At 38.0% G+C, this 16,798-nt stretch overlaps 1 protein-coding gene across 3 annotated transcripts; it reads right to left on the bottom strand.

Moving 5' to 3' along the window:
- Positions 1–688: 688 nt before the first annotated feature.
- LOC149220059 (uncharacterized) lies at positions 689–5,785 on the bottom strand. Of its 3 annotated transcripts, none has more exons than XM_089384621.1 (3): positions 3,381–5,785; positions 2,691–3,164; positions 689–1,182 (listed from the first exon to the last, which is right to left on the bottom strand). In XM_089384621.1, the coding sequence occupies exons 1-3, from the start codon at positions 4,801–4,803 to the stop codon at positions 1,013–1,015; spliced, it is 2,067 nt and encodes a 688-aa protein (XP_089240747.1). In that variant the 5' UTR covers positions 4,804–5,785; the 3' UTR covers positions 689–1,012. The 3 variants fall into 3 exon arrangements, with proteins under 3 accessions (XP_089240747.1, XP_089240749.1, XP_089240748.1); XM_089384623.1 differs by having other exon boundaries at positions 3,018–3,164; XM_089384622.1 differs by having other exon boundaries at positions 1,073–1,182; positions 2,674–3,164.
- Positions 5,786–16,798: the final 11,013 nt, after the last annotated feature.

The following is a 16,798-nucleotide window of genomic DNA, read 5'->3' as shown; positions in this document are numbered from 1 at the left end:
ACTGGCCCAAAGAGCATGCTGCAATTTTTCCAGGGGACTTTTGTTTATACATTACATGAAATACAATTTCACAAGCATGAGAACTTCAAACATTATATCAGCCTCTATGTAAACTTGAATCACATAGATGTCTACATACCAAACTGATAAATGGAGCATGGGATATCTGGCACTCAAAGTACCCCACTTTTCCGGCTAATTTTCACTCTAAATCTCGTTGAAACTTGAAACTATCCTGGAACTCCGAGTACTACCTCTGCAAGGGGAGTTTTGTCCATGAAACTAGGCCCCAGGTATTTTGGCCAATTTTAAGACAACCCAGAACGTCGGATTTCTGAAAACATGATCAGAATGTGCAGAAATGAGACTCACCAGAAAAACAGGGCTAACCAAAAATAGGGCAAACTAAGTGCCCCATGTCAAATGCTGATAAATGGATGTGGATGGCACGGACTTATTTTAATATTCTTCGGAAGCCCAAGTTCATGTATCTCGTTCTTTAAAGTGCCTAAGCGTGCAAAATTAGTTACAATTCCCTTCTGGAATCATTAAACCACTTTCTTTTTTTTCAACAATATTCAAGCACTTTCCTTCTGTGTTGGAAACACCATTCAGAAAATTCCAGAGAGGCATCCCAAGCTATTGGACCTCAAATATTTTACTCAAAAGAGGTCATAGAGCCTTAATGTTACATATCAAAATAGCATACTGGAAGTGGAAGCTTGTGCAATAGTTTTCACTTTCTGAGCAACACTTTTCACAGCTAAGCCTCTCTCTATCATCCCATTCCAGAACACCTCAGGTCTGCCATCCATCTCTAGAGAATACTTATCAAATACATAAAATGTTTTAAGATTGATCAGAATCCTTTTTGAAGCCATTTCTTCGCAAAGTTCTGAAGCTTTATTTAGCTCACCTGCTCCCAAGTATGCATAAATAAGAGTAGTATAAACAAGGGCATCACCAACAAGACCCCTCCTAGACATTTTATTGAATGCTTTTTCGGCACTTCTCAGCTTGGCTTTCCTGCACAAACCTCGAATGATGCTACTATAGAAAAAACATCTTCAGATAAACCTCTTTTGACAAATTCATCAGGCAGCTTCAGGGCTTCCTCTTCATTGTGTTGGACACAATAACCATCAATTAGCCATGAGTACACACTAAAATTAGGCATAAAACCTGCACTCAACAGACAACAAACTGATTTATTAATATACAATGTTCAGTATTGCAACAGGCCCATTTCTCACAAACGGAAATGGATACAACAAATCCTATTGGTGAAGTTGGTCACTGTACATGAAAAAAACCCAGACCTATAGTTGCGGGTAAAAATCAGGATTATAAGAGGAAGTAAAATTCTTTAATTATAAAATCTTGTTGGAAATTACAAACCTGCAATAATCATTTCAAACAGGACATCCTTTGCTTCATCTATATCTGGCAATGTATTATCTGCTCATTATATAGCTTATATAATATAATTATGCTTTTTCGTTTCCTGAAAAAAAACAAATGTGTCTATGTTTGCAACTGGATCATTGCTAATCCTGTTTGCAAATTATGTGGGTCAAGGAGTTTCCTGGTCTCAATATATTCGTACATCTTTAAGGATGGAAACTAGGAAATTTCTCCACTAAAATCATTTTTTCTGAAGGAAAGGTTTTGTCAGATGAATTATCAGGATCATTATGATCTTGAATTGTACTTTACAGGAATTACTTGGTTGTGAGATAAACCGTTGCTTTTCCCCTGTAGTTTTACTCTGTACAGACTGGTCTATTCACAATATTGATCTTTCATTATAGAATATCTTGTCTATTTCAAAGTTCTGTGCAACCCCTGCCCCCAGGTGACAATTTCTTCTATTAGAGAAATACACAGAATAACCATGAAAGAAGTTTATATTTTGCGGTGACAACCTCCTGGATTTTTGAAAGTGCTTCCTTTAAACTCAAGAGAAACATTAAAACTGGCCCAAAGAGCATGCTGCAATTTTTCCAGGGGACTTTTGTTTATACATTGCATGAAACACAATTTCACAAGCATGAGAACTTCAAACATTATATCTATTATCAGCCTCTATGTAAACTTGAATCACATAGATGTCTACATACCAAACTGATAAATGGAGCATGGGATATCTGGCACTCAAAGTACCCCACTTTTCCGGCTAATTTTCACTCTAAATCTCGTTGAAACTTGAAACTATCCTGGAACTCCGAGTACTACCTCTGCAAGGGGAGTTTTGTCCATGAAACTAGGCCCTAGGTATTTTGGCCAATTTTAAGACAACCCAGAACGTCGGATTTCTGAAAACATGATCAGAATGTGCAGAAATGAGACTCACCAGAAAAACAGGGCTAACCAAAAATAGGGCAAACTAAGTGCCCCATGTCAAATGCTGATAAATGGATGTGGATGGCACGGACTTATTTTAATATTCTTCGGAAGCCCAAGTTCATGTATCTCGTTCTTTAAAGTGCCTAAGCGTGCAACATTAGTTACAATTCCCTTCTGGAATCATTAAACCACTTTCTTTTTTTTCAACAATATTCAAGCACTTCCCTTCTGTGTTGGAAACACCATTCAGAAAATTCCAGAGAGGCATCCCAAGCTATTGGACCTCAAATATTTTACTCAAAAGAGGTCATAGAGCCTTAATGTTACATATCAAAATAGCATACTGGAAGTGGAAGCTTGTGCAATAGTTTTCACTTTCTGAGCAACACTTTTCACAACTAAGCCTCTCTCTATCATCCCATTCCAGAACACCTCAGGTCTGCCATCCATCTCTAGAGAATACTTATCAAATACATAAAATGTTTTAAGATTGATCAGAATCCTTTTTGAAGCCATTTCTTCGCAAAGTTCTGAAGCTTTATTTAGCTCACCTGCTCCCAAGTATGCATAAATAAGAGTAGTATAAACAAGGGCATCACCAACAAGACCCCTCCTAGACATTTTATTGAATGCTTTTTCGGCACTTCTCAGCTTGGCTTTCCTGCACAAACCTCGAATGATGCTACTATAGAGAAAAACATCTTCAGATAAACCTCTTTTGACAAATTCATTAGGCAGCTTCAGGGCTTCCTCTTCATTGTGTTGGACACAATAACCATCAATTAGCCATGAGTACACACTAAAATTAGGCATAAAACCTGCACTCAACAGACAACAAACTGATTTATTAATATACAATGTTCAGTATTGCAACAGGCCCATTTCTCACAAACGGATATGGATACAACAAATCCTATTGGTGAAGTTGGTCACTGTACATGAAAAAAACCCAGACCTATAGTTGCTGGTAAAAATCAGGATTATAAGAGGAAGTAAAATTCTTTAATTATAAAATCTTGTTGGAAATTACAAACCTGCAATAATCATTTCAAACAGGACATCCTTTGCTTCATCTATTTTCCCAGACTTGCAAAAGCCATGAATAAGAGCCTTGTAAGTATACACATCAAAAACTAGCCCGGTTTGTAACATCTTGTTGCGAAGTTTCCAGGCATCAGCCATGTTACCTCTCTTGCACTGCGAATTGATCAAGGTATTGCATGTAAAGTGATCAGGTTCAAGACCCTTTTCCGCCATTTCATTCAAGAGATCATTTGCTTCTTCCAATTTCCCTTCCTCGCAGAGCTTATGGAGGAGGACATTGTATGTCACCGTTCCTGGCACCAGCCCTTTCCTTACCATTTCATCCCGCAGTCTGAAAGCCTCAGTCAGATTATTTTCTCTGCAATAACCATCAATCAGGGTAGTATATGTTACATTATTTGGAACCAGATCACCCATTTCGTTCAAAATCTTCAATGCATCCCTCAATCTGCCCTCTTTGCAAAACCCGTGTATTAGAGTGTTATATGTTACAATATCGGGTTGAATGCCCTTCTCTAACATCGTGTCTTGGATGCTTAAAGCTTCATAATGTATTCCTTTCTTGGAAAGAAGGGAAATAAGACTATTATATGTGAACAAATCTGGATTGAATCCATGCTTCTTCATCTGATTTACAAGTTCTTCGGCATTTTGCAGATCACCTTGTTTGCAGCAGGCATGGATCATGACATTGAAAGTCCGAGAATCAGCCTCGATCCCTCTACACAACATTTCCCTATAGATTTTCCAGGCCATAGTTGGCAATTTGGCCTTGACTAGACTGTTTAGAAGGATATTACAAGAGTGTACGGTGGGGTTGATTCCATAAGAACCCAACTGATAAAATACTTGGATTGCATCTTGGGTCATTCTGGATTGCGCATATGAATTGATCAGCATACTCAGAACTGCAGAATTGGTGCCCAAATTGCTATAATCATTTATCATAACATCTAAGACTACTGGAGAAGATAGGAAGCCTTTATGGGAAATGGATTGTAACAATGACTGAGCAGTTTTGAACTTATTGTTCTTAGTGAGAATATGGATTATGGTCCAGTAAGGGCGGGTGGCGTGCTGGTAGTGTGGCAAGTAGGCAACCCACTTGAAGAATCTCCATGCCAGGTTTCCATCATGCCTGCCAATCTGCAGAAGGATCTCGCTCATAATGCAGGGATTTAGCCTGGAGGCGATTTGGGCTTTGGACAAACAGTTCCATGTCCCCTCCATAACCACTTTGAAGACATTTTGAATGAATTCTGAATCTGGAATGTTGCCCATGTCCACTTGGGATTCATTTTTAGATAGGGTTTCACTTACTGCACTTGTGGAGTAAAATTTGTTGTTGAGGTGGGTGTTGTAATAAATACTGTGGGGAAGTCTTGTATGGAGTTTTAATTGAATTGCTTTCATTGGTTTCTATGCACCAGGGAACTCCGAACTTGGAAATGTTTAAAAAGTGGAGAAAAACTCATACCCGGTTGGAAGTGTCGTGTACAAACATAAAAAAACACTGGCGTCCAACATCTCAAAGTTCATTTGATTGGTAATGTATACCATACGGCCATCTATGATCATGTTCGTTATACACGCAGTGAAATCGATTTTCCCTACTCGGCTCCACCCTCATTTGATGGTCATCAAGAAGGATGGCTCAAATAAAAATTTTCAATCCTCTCAGCGCTCGTAGATCCGTTCTTGTAAACCGAAAGGGTACTCACTTTATCAACTCCAAATCCACTCCCCCTTACATGTATAAATGCCAGTAAGCGCTGGAACAGTATCTTGGATAATGCCAATCTGCAGAAGAATCTCACTCATAATGCAGGGATTTAGCCTGGAGGCGATTTGGGCTTTGGACAAACAGTTCCATGTCCCCTCCATAACCACTTTGAAGACATTTTGAATGAATTCTGAATCTGGAATGTTGCCCATGTCCACTTGGGATTCATTTTTAGATAGGGTTTCACTTACTGCACTTGTGGAGTAAAATTTGTTGTTGGGGTGGGTGTTGTAATAAATACTGTGCGGAAGTCTTGTATGGAGTTTTAATTGAATTGCTTTCATTGGTTTCTATGCACCAGGGAACTCCGAACTTGGAAATGTTTAAAAAGTGGAGAAAAACTCATACCCGGTTGGAAGTGTCGTGTACAAACATAAAAAAAACACTGGCGTCCAACATCTCAGAGTTCATTTGATTGGTAATGTATACCATACGGCCATCTATGATCATGTTCGTTATACACGCAGTGAAATCGATTTGCCCTACTCGGCTCCACCCTCATTTGATGGTCATCAAGAAGGATGGCTCAAATAAAAATTTTCAATCCTCTCAGCGCTCGTAGATCCGTTCTTGTAAACGGAAAGGGTACTCACTTTATCAACTCCAAATCCACTCCCCTTACATGTATAAATGCCAGTAAGCGCTGGAACAGTTCATCTGGTTATCACCACCATATAACTCGATACCAGGGTTGATTTTGTGGTAAATAATTTAAACTTTTAGACGTTATAAAAAGTACCCGATATATTTTATTAGGTATTTTCAAAGGGAAGTACGGGAAAGAATTTCATTGGAGTAATTTTCAGAAATATTCATCTGAGAGTTAATGAATCAAAACAAATAAGTATTATTTACCTCAAAGTTAATGAATCAAAATAAGCATGTTTATTTCACACTAACCTTTTGAGGCACATGAATTATTAGTTTGACCTCTTCTTAACATTATTCCCTTTTTCTAGCACTATTCCATGTAATTGAGTTTTTTTATCGAAAGTTTGAAGAAGAATTGAAAAACAAATTAATCCTATCTGAGAATTTGGGGATTGAGAAACAAATTAATCTTATCTGAGAATTTGGGGTCTGAGGTAACATTGAGAGGTAAGTCCAAATTTATTTTAGAATTTAGGGTTGTAATGAATTTTGAGTCTTTTTATTAGATAAATTGATTAAATAATAAAATAATTAATTTTTTTGTGATACACATTTTTACGCCTTTCTCTCTGAAATCAACTCCCCCAATTGCCACCGTGTCCTTGTTTGAGCCATCAGATTAGATGTTAGACGATTGAAACGTTCCAGACCGTTGGATGTAGTTTAGGTTAGTTTTTTATATTTTTTCGGCACATTTTTTCTCGCAGCTTCAAATCGCCGCACAGTTTTTTTCGCTACTTCAAATCTCCCTGAGCAGGCAGCGTCTCTGGGCATCCGACTCTAGGAGCTTGGAGCTTGATGAGCTTTTATCTCCAGTGAGGGTTTTGCAGGCAAAGTTTTCAATGGATCTTCAGGGCTTCAAATTTCCTCCATCGGAAGAGAAATCCTGCATCGATCACAAGAAATTTCCCGCGTTTTATGAAGGAAAATCCCCTTACAGACAGAGGATGGACTGGATTATGAACGAAGATGCCAGATTCAGATCCTCCAACTGTGGAGAGAATGACTTCATTTGTTTTGCATTCCACCCGCGAAGTTTGCTCTGATGCGGCCATTTTCCGCAGTGCTGTTTCGGTGGTCGGTAACTCTGTTTGGGTCATGTTTGATGGTCTGGCGGTAGATCAGAAATGTTTACAGGTAAAAAGCTTTAGTTTTATCTTTCAGCTGGTTCTCCGCTCTTATTTCTTTGTTCTTCGTGACTGTAGGCGTTCAAGCCCTATCAGATACCCTAATCAGTTTTCCTGTATTTGAAATGCAACGCAGGACGTTGGGACCCCGAGCTGGCTCAACCTGCTTGGTAGGGCGACGTGTCTACAGTGGCGGAGTTTCCTTACGGGTAAGAACTTGCCATAGTTTGAGGGGAAATTTAAAGCGTGGCTCCAATGCGACCCAATGGTGGAGCTTTTGCCAGAGTTTCCTCATCTCCAACTGTGGAGAGAATGACTTCATTTGTTTTGCATTCCACCCGCGAAGGTTGCTCTGATGCGGCCATTTTCCGCAGTGCTGTTTCGGTGGTCGGTAACTCTGTTTGGGTCCTGTTTGATGGTCTGGCGGTGGATCAGAAATGTTTACAGGTAAAAGCTTTGGTTTTATCTTTCAGCTGGTTCTCTGCTCTTATTTCCTTGTTCTGCTCTTATTTCCTTGTTCTTCGTGACTGTAGGCGTTCAAGCCCTATCAGATACCCTAATCAGTTTTCCTGTATTTGAAATGCAACGCAGGACGTTGGGACCCGGAGCTGGCTCAACCTGCTTGGTAGGGTGACGTGTCTATAGTGGCGGAGTTTCCAGTTATGGGTAAGAACTTGCCCTGGTTGGAGGGGAAACTTAAAGCGTGGCTATGGCTCTCTGCATCTATGGGATGCCTGTTTCGTAGCCAAAAAGCTCAATTTAGAAGAGGGTTAGAGCTTTTAATGGGTTTTTTCCCAAATGTAAATAAATTTTGCTATGACAATGTGATTATCATTTCAGATATTACCCAGAGTTTGTTCTGCTCTGAAATTATGTAGTTTCCTGTTATTCTCTTTTGTGACGATGAAGGTTTATAGAGCTGTGCAGGTTAATTATTCTGCGGTTTGATATGGCTACCATGGCCAGCAGTCGACGACACATTTGCTTAAATTTGTTTTTGAATCTTTGCTAAATATGTATACCCAATTCGGGGTTTGCGTCTTCGATTATATCTTCAGAAAATAATGTGATGTATACTCAATTCCTTGCTTACTCGTGTTTGTCCGTATGTTATATCGTTTACATATTTCAAGGAGTTGTCTACGTTATAAAGAGTTATAAATCTTCGATTTGGATATGTGGTATCGGCCAACCTGATCTCCGTTTAATAATTGCAGCTTGTTTACCAGTTACATACGTTTAACATTACCTACTGTATGTTCTTTTCCTTTGTAATTGCGGGGTCTGCTACCCAGTGTCATTATAGCCTGGCCTCCTCAGTTTCCAAGTTTCTTCCGGGAGCTTATGATCCACTCCCAACCTCCAGGGTTCATCATTTTGTGTTGTTATTGCCGCCTATGGAAGATTGGGTCGAGCTGCAGAGGCAGAGAAGATGTTTGAAAAGATGGTTAACGCAGGTGTGGAGCTAGATGTTTTTGTTTATGGTGCCTTGATAAATGCATTTGTTGAAGCTGGATGTGTGGAAGAAGCTGTACGTTACTTTCAAATAATGCAAAACGCTGGTTTTGCAGGGAACTCTGTGGTGTATAGTTCTTTGATTAAGGTTTATAGTAAACGTGGTTTTTTGAAGGAAGCACAAGAAACGTACAAACGCATACAGAAATTGGGTGTTGAACCAGATGCCTTTTTATCAGGCTGTATGCTTGACCTTTATGCTCGCACTGATATGGTGACTGAAGCACAAGAAGTATTCAAAGTCTTGAAGGAAAAGCAGCAGGCAAATGAATTTTCTTTTTCCATGATGTTGTCCTTATACAAAAAGAATGGAAGGCTTAATGAAGCCACTGAAATTGCAAAGGAAATGTTAGAATCGGGATTTCTTACTAACGTTCTTTCTTTTAATAGCGTCATTAGCCTGTTCATTGCAGATGGAAGATTGAGAGAGGCTGCTGAAGTTTTTCATCAAATGTTAAAACTATACATATAAAACACTGGGCATTCTTCTGAAGAGAGGAGGCATTCCAAGGGATACAGTAGAGCAGCTCGATGTTGCACGTAAAAGTGGGCTTCCACATGGTATTTAGGCCTTGAGAATGACAATCTTTTCTACAGTGGGGATGCATGCTGAAGCTTTGGAAGCTTGTGATGAACTGAGAGCTTCTGGGTTGGATTTTGATGTGTCTTCTTACAATGTTGTTATATATGCACTTGGTAGTGCTGGGAGGATTAATGAAGCTTACAACATGTTCATGATCATGCAAGCCAAAGGTCTTGAACCAGATATAATTACTTATGCAAGTATGACAATTAGCTATGGGAAGCTAGGGTTGGTAGACGGTGTTAGGAGAATGTTTTACAAAATGAAACAGAATGGTTTTCAGCCAAACGAATTCATGTTCAAGGCAGTTATAGATGCCTATAAAAGTGTTGGGAAGTTTGCTTTAGCCAGATTTGTTACCCAGGAGAGGGAGTTCATGCATCAGTTGCAAGATCATGGTCACATTATATAAGATTATGCAGATCTGGTTTCGAGCTCGATTTCATGTGCACAACTTTTAAAAGGAAGCTGGCATACCCTGTATTCATGTTGTTGTGTCTTTTAACATTTTGTAAAATTGTAACAGGTTATTTTTTTTTTTGGGAAATTTAAATCTATGCTCCTTGTATAGCTTCCACATGGTATTCAGGCCTTGAGAATGACAATCTTTTCTACAGTGGGGATGCATGCTGAAGCTTTGGAAGCTTGTGATGAACTGAGAGCTTCTAGGTTGGATTTTGATGTGTCTTCTTACAATGCTGTTATATATGCACTTGGTAGTGCTGGGAGGATTAATGAAGCTTACAACATGTTCATGATCATGCAAGCCAAAGGTCTTGAACCAGATACAATTACTTATGCAAGTATGACAATTAGCTATGGGAAGCTAGGGTTGGTAGACGGTGTTAGGAGAATGTTTTACAAAATGAAACAGAAGGGTTTTCAGCCAAACGAATTCATGTTCAAGGCAGTTATAGATGCCTATAAAAGTGATGGGAAGTTTGCTTTAGCCAGATTTGTTACCCAGGAGAGGGAGTTCATGCATCAGTTGCAAGATCATGGTCACATTATATAAGATTATGCAGATCTGGTTTCGAGCTCGATTTCATGTGCACAGCTTTTAAAAGGAAGCTGGCATACCCTGTATTCATGCTGTTGTGTCTTTTAACATTTTGTAAAATTGTAACAGGTTATTTTTTTTTGGGAAATTTAAATCTATGCTCCTTGTATAGCTTCCACATGGTATTTAGGCCTTGAGAATGACAATCTTTTCTGCAGTGGGGATGCATGTTGAAGCTTTGGAAGCTTGTGATGAACTGAGAGCTTCTGGGTTGGATTTTGATGTGTCTTCTTACAATGCTGTTATATATGCACTTGGTAGTGCTGGGAGGATTAATGAAGCTTACAACATGTTCATGATCATGCAAGCCAAAGGTCTTGAACCAGATACAATTACTTATGCAAGTATGACAATTAGCTATGGGAAGCTAGGGTTGGTAGACGGTGTTAGGAGAATGTTTTACAAAATGAAACATAAGGGTTTTCAGTCAAACGAATTCATGTTCAAGGCAGTTATAGATGCCTATAAAAGTGCTGGGAAGTTTGCTTTAGCCAGATTTGTTACCCAGGAGAGGGAGTTCATGCATCAGTTGCAAGATCATGGTCACATTATACAAGATTATGCAGATCTGGTTTCAAGCTCGATTTCATGTGCAAAGCTTTTAAAAGGAAGTTGGCATACCCTGTATTCATGCTGTTGTGTCTTTTAACATTTTGTAAAATTGTAACAGGTTATTTTTTTTTGGGAAATTTAAATCTATGCTCCTTGTATAGAGAAATTGTGGATAAAAAGGTACTAGTAGTTCTTTTAGTGTATAAGAAAAATGCAAATAAAAAGACATTGGTCATTCCCTTCTCCAATATAAATTAAGACTTTGAAAACAGAGGAGGGCACCCCAAAATCCTGAATCTTGAGAGTGGTATCCGAGATTCTCAAAAAATTCTGTGAAATTTTCTCAAAATCATATTAGAATTTCTATTTTTTTTTCGAGCAAAATTGTGATTTGTTTAGACTACGCGATTGAGGAGATGCATTATCTATTGAAACTACAATTTTGCCCCGATGGCCCAGTTCTCATTGGAATATGGTGAAAAAAATTAATGTGTTTAAATCGTTTTTTCGTTTCAGAAATAAAATAGTGATTTCAAATTCTCATTAATTTTCTACACGATTTCAATTATAAACTGGCTAAACATCCTAACACCAAATTAATCTCCTGAGTGGATCATTCAACACAGAGAAGCAATCTAACTTTCGCTTGTAACACAAGCGATACTTAAAGAAGTGGTGGATGTGAATGCTCAGAAAATGGGAAAACGACATATGAGATCACCAGCCGGTCATCCCTTTAAGTCAAGAACATATGCCTTTTCTATTACGTTACCAGACTGAACTTTTGTTCAAGGCTCTGTCTCACTGTTGCACCAATGGAAAGTAGAGCAGACTACTGGTCGGCCAGGGCCCAGCATAGATCCATGCAAACGAAAGGCAGAGACATGTGACTGTGATACTAGCCACAACCTCACATAAATAAATACATGCCCAGGCAAGCCTGACAGAGGGCAACTCCATTGAATTAATATATGAATTAAGGGTATCATGGTTCAGAACAACATAATGTTCAAATGTGAAGCCAATGAAATTATATAAGATTACCCTGCTCCTTTCTTACTAATTTTCTCTTTATAAACTAGCCATTTGGAACTTTGATGTTACACATTCAAATTCTAGTATCATCCACCTAATTCTAGTATCATCCACCTGTTTAATTCTCATGTTGGGGCATCTGCAATATTTGACGACATAATGCCTTTAGAAGCACATAGTTTGTTTGACTACCTGTCCACTAATTAGTTTGTCTATGCTCATTATGGTAAATTCGATCTTACACCTTGAACAGGCTTTACTTGTAGTTTACTAAATCCAATGGCTGGTTTTTTGGGTATCCGACACTTGATTAATTCTCACGTCGGGCAATCTTTGACAACATAATGGCCTCTAGAAGCTCATAGAATCCAATTTTTAACATATTTTCACTCTTTTTATCACTAGGAGTGCTTAATTCAAACAATGGTGAGACCATTTGGATGTTAGAAACCTAATGCTAATTTTCTATTTGTCCCCAACCTAATGAATATTAATATTGGTGATAGCATATCTTTAAAATGAACATATTGAGTTAATTTCCCTTATATAAAGGTCTTCCTTATTTATTCATAATCTTTGAATTTCAATTACATCATTGTTCTCATCCTTTGTCAAATGTTCATCAAGCAATGTCAGAAGACAGTTTTGGCATCCATCAAGGACCTTAGGATAAACCTTATGAACTGAAAGCACTTGGTAATATGAATAGATGATCTAGCCATTTGTTGATGATAACAAATAAACACCGGTAAAGAAACAAAATTGCATAAAAATTTGACTTCTTTCTTCTATGTTGTTGTTTCTTATGTCATTTGCATAAAATTTTGACTTCTTTCTTCTATGCTATTGTTTTTTATATCATTGCCTTACGGCGTTTCCTTTGTAACATGTGGTGCAAATGCTAGTTAATATTGTTGTGCCCCTATTGCCCCCATATTGTTATTATTGTGCCCCATATAAACCCTCTATTGTTATTTTTGTGGCTTTATAGTATTATTGTTAGGTCGGCTGGGTTATATTGTGACTCCTTAGACTCCTATATATAGAAAGGAGGTTTTGTCATTTGTATCATCCAAGAATTGTTCATTTATGTAATGTAAATGAGGTTGCCCCCTCGAAGAGGCTAATTCTAAGGAATTGATCTATCTTTTCTATCTTTTCTTGAGCTGGTTTCATAACATTTGGTATCAGAGCTTTGGATTCTAGGGTTTCGCTGCTCCAAACAGGTCATCGTGGAATTTTTGCTATAAATTTTTTTCTACGATGTTTCAGAAGCTAAAAAAAAAAAACCCATTTGAGAAAACATCGTGCTGAATCTCGGGTCTTAATTTTAGAGCATTATACTCTATATTTGTAGAGATATGATCTGAGTAAGTTGGTCTTTTTGCAGACTCCTGAATTACATTCCAAACAGGTGACCTGAGGAAAATCGTCATAACTTTCTCTCTGAGCATCGGATTGAAATTTCGTAAGAAGGTACAAAAAGAGGACGGACTGAAGTTTTCTTTTATATATTTTTAGAGCCAAAGGTCGAAAAAGTGACTCGTGGCACGTCATACAAGTTCGCTCTACTAAACTAGTCTATAATCAGGTCACTGTGGGAGATTTGGCATAACTCTTCTGTGGAGAATCCAATTTGGATCAGACTGGTGGCATTGAAAAGAAGACATAGAGGGATATCACAGGCTGAAATTTTAGAACTAGATGATTTGAAATTACAGAGATACATCAGATTCAATATCAAGCTCCTACAAAGTGAAAAAAGGTGTGTAGTTTTTTAAAAAATTTGCATAAGCTTGGTTTGAAAAATTAGTTTGAAGGAATTCAAAGGGCATAGTAAAGCATTATTATTGGTAATTGATGACACGAGGGAAGAAAATGCAAACACCTAGTAGGCAACCTGAAAGCTCTAGCATGACTCATGAAGAAGAGGAAGAAATGCAACATGATATATCAAAATTACGAGACCAAGTGCAACAAGTGTCACTTGCACAAAAAGCAACAGAATCTAATATGGATGGTTTAAAGAAAGATGTAGAAGCTAAGATGGATGGTTTAAAGAAAGGCGTAGAAGCTAAGATGGATTGTTTAAAGACAAGCATGGAAGATTTGAAGACAGGCATGGAAGATTTGAAGACAGATTTGACAAAGTTTCTACAAGAAATGCTTACTAATGGTGAAAGGGTAGTAAAGGAAACTCATGATGAGAACAAAAGAAATGTTAATCATGATTTCATAGACTCTAATGTTGGATCGAAGACCCACCATATTCCAAAAATCGATATGAGGAAGTTTGATGGCAAGGATCCCGCAACATGGATATTACAGATGGAGCAATTTTTCGATCTCAATAATGTGCAAAACACACAAAAGGTACATATTATCACTTGGGAAATTTTTACGGAAGAATTGACAGCACATTATGAGGATACAAAAAGCAACACTTTTTTTAGCCAATTGATAAGTCTCAAACAAAAGGGTTCAATAATGGAGCACATTGAGGAGTTCCAAAAATTGAACATAAGGGTAAAAAATATTCCAGAGGAGCATAGGATTGATGTGTTCATAGGGACTTTAAAGGATAATATCCAACAGGATGTTCGCCTTTGGGAACCTGATTCATTAGAGAAGGCATTCAGGTTAGCAAGAAAAATGGAAAGCAAAATTATGGCAACCAGGAACCATACCACTCACAACTATAAAGATGGAAGTGTTGTTGCCCCTAGTCTTCCACAACCTATAAGGTTGACACCACAAAAATTGGAAGAAAAAAGAGCAAAAGGGCTTTGTTACAGTTGTGATAGCAAATACACTAAAGGTCATAAGTGTTCTGAGAAGAAATTATTCTACATAGATTGTGAAGAGGAAGAAGAAAATGAGCAAGAAAGGTCAAAAGAGGAGGATATACTCCAGGAACAAAGCCTAGATAAAGAAGAAACAAATCCGACCATATCTTGTAATGCATTGGCGGGAATTACCACTCCTCAAACCATCAAGATAGAAGGAAAAATCAAGAAGAAAAAGGTAATAGTGTTGATTGATTCAGGAAGTACCCATAATTTTATTCATTGTAAGGTAGCAAAAGAATTGAATTGCTTCTTATATCCAGCACCAGAGTGTCAAGTGATGGTTGCAAATGGAGGAACAATAAATTGCTCTGGAAAGTGTCATAATATCAAGCTATCCATGGGAGAATATGTATTAACTAGCCCAATGCTTTCCATTCCAATGGGAGGTGCTGATGTTGTACTAGGAGTCCAATGGCTACAATCCTTGGGTACAATATCTTTTAATTTTCAATAACTTTTCATGAAATTTTATGCGGAAGGAAAGGAAGTTGAATTAAGGGGTATTGCATGGAAACCGGGAAAGATAATCAGCTCTAACGGTATGACAAAGCTTCTAAAAAAGAAACAAATAGGTGTAATTGCACAATTATGTTCGCTAGATGTTTCCACATCGGAATCATATATTTCTCCAGATCTCCAAAAAGTCTTGGACAATCATTCCAAGGTATTTGAGACTCCCAAAGGTCTCCCACCTATTCGTTATCATGATCATGCTATTCATCTGATTCCAGGAAGTGTTCCTCCAAACATCAGGCTGTACAGATATCCCTATGCCCAAAAGAGTGAAATTGAACGTATGGTTGCAGAAATGCTAGAGGCTGGTATAATTCAACCTAGTCAAAGTTCTTTCTCTGCTCCGGTAGTATTGGTGCACAAGAAGGATGGATCATGGTGCATGTGTCCGAATTATAGGGAGCTCAACAAGCTCACTATTAAAGATAAGTTTCCCATTCCTGTCATTGATGAATTAATGGATAAATTGCATGGATCAATTTACTTCACCAAGTTGGATCTTTGTTCAGGATATCATCAAATCAGAATGAAGACTGAAGACATTCTGAAAACAACATTTAGAACTCATGAGGGTCATTATGAATTTTTGGTCATGCCTTTTGGCCTTACCAATGCACCTTCTACATTTCAAGGTTTGATGAATTCCATTTTCAAACCCTTCCTTAGAAAATTGTGTTAGTATTTTTTGATGATATACTAATCTACAGCAAGTCTTGGAAGGATCATGTTGAACATGTTGACAGGGTGCTACAACTATTGGAGGAGAAACAATTATATGCAAAAAGATCCAAATGTTTCTTTGGAGTACAAGAGGTGGAATATCTGAGTTAAGGTAGACCCTAGCAAAATTAAAGCCATTAAGGAATGGAAAATCCCCACATCCATAAAGCATCTGCGAGGATTTCTCGGGTTGACAGGGTATTATCGCAAGTTTGTTAAGAATTATGGGAGAATAGCAACACCTCTAACAACATTATTGAAGAAAGATCCATTTTCATGGACTCCAGAAGCAACAAAGGCCTTCGAACATCTTAAAGAGGCAATGTGCCAAGCACCGGTCTTAGCTACACCAGACTTCACAAAAACCTTTATTATGGAATGTGATGCTTCAGGAAATGTAATTAGTGATGTTTTAATGCAAGATGAAAGACCCATTGCTTTTGAAAGTCGTCCAATCAAGGGAAAGTTTTTACACAAAGCTATTTATGAGAAGGAAATGTTGGCAATACTACATGCACTTAAGAAATGGCGACCCTACCTAATGGGAAGACACTTCAAGGTAAAAATGCATCATGATAGACTTAAATACTTTTTAGAACAAATATTATCCTTTGAAGAGCAACAATAGTGGGTCACAAAGATGTTGGGTTATGATTTTGAAATCATCTACAAAAAAGGGAAGCAAAATGTGGTGGCAGATGCACTCTCAAGAAAGGATGAGGATGTGGAAGCATTGTTGTGCGCCATTCTATTATCCAACCCGATTGGATAAATGAAGCAAGGGAGGAATGGAATAATGATGAAGAAGTGTGGGCACTTATTCGAAAGTTACAACAAGATTCCAGTACATTTGATACATTTAGCTGGCAAAATGATTCGTTATGGTACAAAGATCGCTTATACCTCTGTAATAATTCCCAACTCAAACAAAATATTCTTATGGAATTGCACACTTCTCCCTTAGGAGGGCACTCAAGATTTTTAAAATCTTACCACAGGGTTAAGAAGGAATTTTTTTGG

Source organism: Pinus tabuliformis, chromosome Q, assembly GCF_031772625.1.
Source record: "Pinus tabuliformis cultivar Carrire ecotype Pingquan chromosome Q, CPIR1, whole genome shotgun sequence".
Lineage (NCBI taxonomy): Eukaryota > Viridiplantae > Streptophyta > Pinopsida > Pinales > Pinaceae > Pinus > Pinus tabuliformis.
This window is presented reverse-complemented; position numbering and strand designations above follow the sequence as displayed.

Coding starts and splice junctions, on each gene's coding strand:
- LOC149220059 (XM_089384621.1), bottom strand. CDS start 4,803: ATGAAAGCAATTCAATTAAAACTCCATACAAGACTTCCCCACAGTATT. Junction 3,165..3,380: donor GTTTGAAATGATTATTGCAG/GTTTGTAATTTC, acceptor TGTTGAGTGCAG/GTTTTATGCCTAATTTTAGT. Junction 1,183..2,690: donor TGCACAAGCTTCCACTTCCA/GTATGCTATTTT, acceptor TGTTGAGTGCAG/GTTTTATGCCTAATTTTAGT.